The sequence below is a fragment of the Ranitomeya variabilis genome, chromosome 2 (genome assembly GCF_051348905.1).
Source record: "Ranitomeya variabilis isolate aRanVar5 chromosome 2, aRanVar5.hap1, whole genome shotgun sequence".
NCBI lineage: Eukaryota > Metazoa > Chordata > Amphibia > Anura > Dendrobatidae > Ranitomeya > Ranitomeya variabilis.
In genome coordinates, this window is record NC_135233.1 from 604,092,234 (window position 1) to 604,099,250 (window position 7,017).

At 44.5% G+C, this 7,017-nt stretch overlaps 1 protein-coding gene and 1 long non-coding RNA gene across 2 annotated transcripts; both read right to left on the reverse strand.

Moving 5' to 3' along the window:
- Nucleotides 1-1,632: 1,632 nt before the first annotated feature.
- On the reverse strand, nucleotides 1,633-3,334 carry LOC143809758 (uncharacterized). Its single transcript, XM_077292776.1, has 3 exons — nucleotides 3,162-3,334; nucleotides 2,451-2,601; nucleotides 1,633-2,246 (listed from the first exon to the last, which is right to left on the reverse strand). Exons 1-3 carry the CDS (start codon nucleotides 3,176-3,178, stop codon nucleotides 2,013-2,015), a joined length of 402 nt encoding a protein of 133 aa, XP_077148891.1. The 5' UTR covers nucleotides 3,179-3,334; the 3' UTR covers nucleotides 1,633-2,012.
- Nucleotides 3,335-3,758: 424 nt separating this feature from the next.
- On the reverse strand, nucleotides 3,759-5,007 carry LOC143809759 (uncharacterized). The gene is made up of 3 exons (XR_013222439.1): nucleotides 4,876-5,007; nucleotides 4,134-4,259; nucleotides 3,759-3,781 (listed from the first exon to the last, which is right to left on the reverse strand). It is a non-coding gene; the product is annotated as an uncharacterized LOC143809759 (long non-coding RNA).
- Nucleotides 5,008-7,017: the final 2,010 nt, after the last annotated feature.

Genomic DNA, 7,017 nt, shown 5'->3' on the forward strand with positions numbered 1-7,017 from the left:
TATGGCACAGCTATGAGGCAACGGTGCAGAGCACTATATGGCACAGCTATGGGGCAACGGTGCAGAGCACTATATGGCACAGCTATGGGGCAACGGTGCAGAGCATTATATGGCACAGCTATGGGGCAACGGTGCAGAGCACTATATGGCACAGCTATGGGGCAACGGTGCAGAGCACTATATGGCACAGCTATGGGGCAACAGTGCAGAGCACTATATGGCACAGCTATGGGGCAACGGTGCAGAGCACTATATGGCACAGCTATGGGGCAACGGTGCAGGGCACTATATGGCACAGCTATGGGGCAACGGTGCAGAGCACTATATGGCACAGCTATGAGGCAACTGTGCAGAGCACTATATGGCAGAGCTATGGGGCAACGGTGCAGAGCACTATATGGCACAGCTATGAGGCAACGGTGCAGAGCACTATATGGCACAGCTATGGGGCAATGGTGCAGAGCACTATATGGCATAGCTATGGGGCAACGGTGCAGAGCATTATATATATGGCACAGCTATCTATGGGGCAACGGTGCAGAGCATTGTATATATGGCACAGCTTTATGTGGAGTATCTATGGGGCAACGGTGCAGAGCATTGTATATATGGCACAGCTTTATGTGGAGTATCTATGGGGCCATAATGAACGGTGCAGAGCATTATATATGGCACAGCTTTATGTGGAGCATCTATGGGGCCATAATGAACGGTGCAGAGCATTATATATGGCACAGCTTTATGTGGAGCATCTATGGGGCCATAATGAATGGTATGGAGTATCTATTTCTAATTTTGAAATTCACCGGTACCTGCTGCATTTTCCACCCTAGGCTTATACTCGAGTCAATAAGTTTTCCCAGTTTTTTGTGGCAAAATTAGGGGGGTCGGCTCATACTCGGATCGGCTTATACTCGAGTATATACGGTAAATAAATTTATAAAAATAAAAAAAATTAAAATAAAAAAAATAATAAAAATAATAATAATAAAAAAATATATATGTATGTGTATATAGCCTTTGTTTGCTATTGTTTATTTGTTTTTGTGTGCTATTGTTTATATTGTTTGCTATTATTTAGTTTGGTGACTGGACCAGAAGGTGTAAGTACTTAATGTTAGTTATTATTAGTTATTATTCTGTATATATAATATGTGTGAGAGGAGAGGAAGAGCGGCTGGACTAGTGTTCATTATACTGATTATTTTCTGGCTGATATTTCTGTTTTGTTTCTGTTACTATTATTGTTATGTTTTTCATTTTTAGAATAAAAGATCTACAGGATGTAACTCCGGATCAGTAATGTATGTGCACAGTGACTGCACCAGCATGTAATAATTATAGGGAATAACTCGGGAGACTCTTTGCGTGGAACAAGACAACTACAGGACACAGTTTTATAAGTGTAAAGTCTATATTATCACACGGTGATTCAAACAGGTGCAGAGAGAAACTCAAGTCCACAACACTTGGTGTAAATATAAACGCAGCTTAGCAGTCTATAGGAAACTTCAGAGGAAAATGCAATCAAGCAGAAAGTCTGTGAAGCACAGTTATTCTTGAGGATACTTGACACGAATAAATCCTTGTCTTAGTCCAAACACAGATAGATAAGCTTATAAGGCAGTTAAAATCATATCTTAGCTCAACCAGGGAGGCCTGGTTAATGGTCTCAGGTTTTTGCAGAGCAGAAACAGCTTACATGTCCAGCAAATGAGATGGAAGTAAACATGAGCAGCAGATGAAGGAGGATTACTGGAAACTGGTGTATGTAGCAGTAGAAGGATCACCACACAGGTACACAGGAGCAGGTATATAGCCAGGGAGTAATCAGAGGTCAGGAGCTGGATGCAAGGCAGAATACTCTAGCACAGACTGAAGGCTGGGGTGGAGTTTTATAGCAGGAAGACACTGCACATGAGACAAAAGACGCCATCTTGGAAAAGGGTAGTAATGCACAAAAGGTAAAAAATGTTCAGAGTCCTGACATTACTCCCTCCTTAGAAGCGGCCTCAGGACGATCCTGGACCTGGTTTCTCAGGGAATCTCTGATGAAAACGAGAAATCTTCTGTTGGGCATTGATGTATTCCACAGGTTCCCAAGAGTCTTCCTCATGGGGATATCCCTGCCATCTTATCAAATATTGGAGCCGATTCCTGCGAATCCTGGAATCAATAATTTCCTCCACCACAAATTGTTCTTGCCCATCAATCACCACAGGCTGCGGAGGTGGCACAACACGTCCCTGGAAGGTATTAGGAGATACGGGCTTTAGTAAAGATACATGAAAAACTGGGTGTACCTTCATAGTCCTAGGCAGCTTCAGCCGGCAGGCCACAGAGCTCACAATACCGTAGATCTTGAAAGGGCCAATGAATTTCTGTCCAAGTTTTTGTGAAGGAACATTTAACTTCAGATTCTTAGTTGCTAACCACACGGAATCTCCTACCTTGAACATGGGTGCAGGTTTATGGAATCTATCAGCCGATCTCTTATAACGTTCTTGAGCTGTGGTCAGGGATTCCTTCAGAACCTCCAGATTTTGTCTCATCGCAGTCAGCCTTTCCTCCACTGCCGGCACCGGAGAATTAATTGGAGACCTAGGTAAAATACACGGATGATAACCCAGATTGGCAAAGAAAGGTGTAAATTTAGTGGAGGCGCTCTGAAAATTATTATATGAAAATTCGGCTAACGGCAGCAACTCCAACCAATCATTCTGGAGATGGCTGACATAGCATCTTAGATATTGTTCCAGCGTCTGGTTGGTACGCTCAGTCTGACCATTTGTCTGGGGTTGGTAAGCGGAAGAGAGACAGACATTAATATTGAGTGCAGAGCAAAACCCCTTCCAGAATCTTGAAGTGAACTGTACTTTATTGTGGTCAGAGATGATCTCATCCGGAACCCCGTGCAACCAAAAGACATTCTGTATAACCAAGTTCACTGTATGTTTAGCTGAGGGCAGTCCGGTGCATGGAACAAAATGAGCAGCTTTAGTCAGGCGATCAACTACCACCATGATTGTATTCATGCCCCCCGATGTAGGCAGCTCCACAATAAAGTCCATTGATATAGACCCCCAAGGGCGGGACGGAACAGGTAATGGTTGTAGAAGACCCGTAGGTGCCACATGAGGAGTATTGTAACGAGCACATACCTCGCAAGAGAGAACATAGTCCTTGGTATCCTTCAGGCAAGTTGGCCACCAGAAGAATCAGCTCAGGAACTCTTGTCTTCTGTAACCCCCTGTGACCAGCCAACTTGGAGTCATGTACCAACTTGAGGATCTGCAGACGGACGACCTCAGGGACGTAGATACGTCGATCTCTGAACTACATGCCACCCTTAAAGACAAGATTAATATCCACAGGTGGGTTGGCCAGAAATACATCACCGTCATAGGCCTCCCTGCACTCCTTCCACAAGTCCTGATCGTGGATAACTCCGATAAAATTAGCATCAGATAGAATAGTCTTGGACGGGGCTCCAGGTACGGAATCCGCAGCATGGATTCGGGATAAAGCATCAGCCTCCCCATTACGAGAACCTGGACGGTACGAGATAACAAAGTTAAATTGATTTAAAAATAAGTTCTAACGAGCCTCATGAGGAGAAAGACATCTAGCGGATCTAAGGAACTCTAAATTGCGATGGTCAGTTAGCACTATGATCTGTTGTGCAGCTCCTTGCAGATGATGCCTCCATTCTTTGAAAGCCGCAATAATAGCCAGTAATTCCTTGTCTCGCACGTCGTAATTCTTCTCTGCTGCGGTTAGTCTACGGGAAAAGAAAGCACAAGGATGTAGCAGACCCTTCTCTCAAGTTCTTTGGGAGAGAATAGCCCCCAAAGCATTATCAGAAGTGTCCACCTCCACAATGAATGAAAGTGTTGGATCTGGGTGTATCAACAGCGGTGCCGATGTGAAACAGATCTTAAGCCGATCAAAAGCTTCTTGAGCCTGTGATAACCACTTAAAGGGCTTTTCATTCTTTGTCATGGAAGTAATGGGACAGACAATATCAGAAAAATTTAGAATGAAGCGTCTGTAGAAATTTGCAAAACCAATAAAACGTTGGACCTCCTTAACGTTCTTGGGTACCAGCCAGTCAAGGATAGCCTGAATCTTACCAGATTCCATGTTCAGCCCCTGGGGAGAGATGATATAACCTAAGAACTGTATCTCAGAACGATGGAACTCGCATTTCTCCGGCTTGATATACGTCTTAAAACAGCTTTGACATGTTCTTCATGTTCCTGTAGAGAGTCAGAAAAGATTAGAATATCATCCAAATAGATCACCACAAACTGGTTCAACAAATCTCTGAAAATGTCATTAGCAAGGTGTTGAAACGTTGCAGGGGCATTACAAAGCCCGAAGGGCATCACAAGATATTCCAAGTGTCCATACCGGCATAGAAATGCTGTCTTCCACTCATCCCCTGGACGAATACGCACCAAATTATAAGCCCCACGAAGATCCAGTTTAGAGAACACCTTAGCATGGCGGACTCTTTCCAGTAATTCAGGAATCAGAGGCAAAGGGTAACAGTTTCGTACGGTTACCTTATTGAGTTCCCGATAGTCAACACAGGGTCTCAGGATCCCATCCTTCTTTTTTTACAAAAAATATAGGTGCCCATGCTGGTGAGGAAGAAGGACGTATGAAGCCTTTGGCCAGATTTTCATCAATATACTCTTTTAAGGCTTGAAGCTCAGGTGCCGCCAAAGGGTATACGTTACCAAAAGGAATAGCTGCCCCAGGAAGCAGCTCAATGGGACAGTCATAATGCCTGTGTGGAGGAAGCTGATCTGCATTCCTCTTGTCACAGATGTCAGAGAACTCTTTATATGCTGGAGGTAAAGAAAATACCTGTACATGTGGTTCCGTAGCCGTGGACTCAGGGACAGCTTCTGTTAATGCTGAGTTGCTCCTTGTTGGAAAGATAATCTCTTTGGTCTCCCAGGTGATAATTGGGTTCTGAGAACGCAACCAAGGAATGCCTAAAATCACAGGAAAATGAGAAGAAATTAGCAAGAAGGAAAGTTGCTCCTGATGATTAGGCTCCAACAAAATTTCAAGGGGTACGGTCTCCTGATCCACAGGCCCAGAGATTAAACGTGACCCATTCACTGTTTCCATGGTAATTGCAGAGGCTCTTTGCTGAATTTCAATACCACGTTCCTTGGCAAATGCGATATCCATGAAATTGCCACCTGCACCTGAGTCAATCATAGCTGCACTGAAAATCCACTGTCCTGAACACAGGATCTTAATAGGGAGAGAACAGTGAGAGTTCTTCTCTTTCAGCTCCTTGGGGGGTGAAGTCATAAAAAGTGAATGGAATACAGCGTTTAAAGGCAGGCTACATTCAGAGATGTCAGATTCATCATCACAGTTGTCATACTCCCCTACTGCTGCTAGCACCTTGTTAGGCCGTCTAGGACACTTAGGACAATTGATCAAGAAGTGGTCAGACTGGCCGCAGTAGAAACATAGACTTTCACGAAGGCGATGCTCCTAGCGCTCATTGATCTCGCGCCTCTGAACGGAATCAATTTGCATGGGCACTGTTATGACCTGGTGGTTAAGAGGCCGCACTGATATGACCTGGTGGCTAAAACGCAACATGGGACGAGCTCTGAGAAGGTGGTATCTCTACTGACCGCAGTCCCTAATCCTAACAACAACACTAGTAATAGCCGTGGGATGTTCCTGACTCTCCCTAGACACCTCTTCACAGCCTAAGAACTAACTACCCCTAAAGAAGGAAATAGAAAGCTATCTTGCCTCAGAGAAAACCCCAAAAGGAAAGATAGCCCCCCACAAATATTGACTGTGAGTGGAGAGGGAAATGACGTACACAGAAATGAAATCAGGTTTCAGCAAAGGAGGCCAATACTAAACTTGATAGACAGAGAGAAAAGGATACTGTGCGGTCAGTATTAAAAACTACAAAATCCACGCAGAGTTTACAAAAATGAACTCCACACCGACTCACGGTGTGGAGGGGCAAATCTGCTTTCCCAGAGCTTCCAGCTAGCCTGAATATGACATAGTGACAAGCTGGACAAAAAGAGACATATTTGCAGAGCAATAAAGTCCAAAACAAATGGACAAACAAGGACTAGCAAAAACTTATCTTTTGCTGACAAGGACAGGCCATATGAGAAATCCAAGGAGAGAACCAAATCCAACCAAGAACATTGACAGCTGGCATGAACTAAAGCCCAGAGCAGGTTTAAATAACAAACCCAGGCAAGGCGATTAGTGAAGGCAGCTGCTACAGCCACCTAAAGGAGCAGCAGTTCCACTCGAAACCACCAGAGGGAGCCCAAGGGCAGAACTCACAAAAATACCATTAGCAACCACAGGAGGGAGCTCCAGAACGGAATTCACAACAGGGCACCTCCTCCACCTCCCGAGAGGTTTTACCTGCAAGCTCTTTGGAAGGAAGGGAAAAGTTAGAAATACGGTTATATGCAGCAAATTTCTCCTGCCTACGCTCAGTAAGGCGAATGTCTATGCGCACACAATGCTGTATAAATGTCTCTAGCTCTTGTGGTGACTCAGAGCGAGCTAGTTCATCTTTTATAATACTAGACAGACCCCTTTTAAAAATAGGCAATTGTGCATAACTGTCCCAATTGGTATCTACCGCTAATCTCCTGAATTCAGTGGCATACTCAATAACAGAACGTTTAGCCTGGCGTAAAGACAACAAAGCAGATTCAGCGGTTGCACGGCGGTTAGGGTCATCAAACATCAATGCCATAGTGGCCAAGAAATCATCCACGTTACGAGACTCAATTATCGGATTCGCCCAGGCGAGCGCTCGGGAGGTCAGTAGCATTATTACACACAATACTTTGGATCTATCAGTAGGAAAACGGTCAGCATGCACATCAAAATATAGCATACATTGATTCACAAAGCCACGAAATTTGTCGCGATCACCATTAAATCTGAATGGGGCAACTTAGGTGGGCTAGCTGGTGGCGGTTGCCCAGAGGG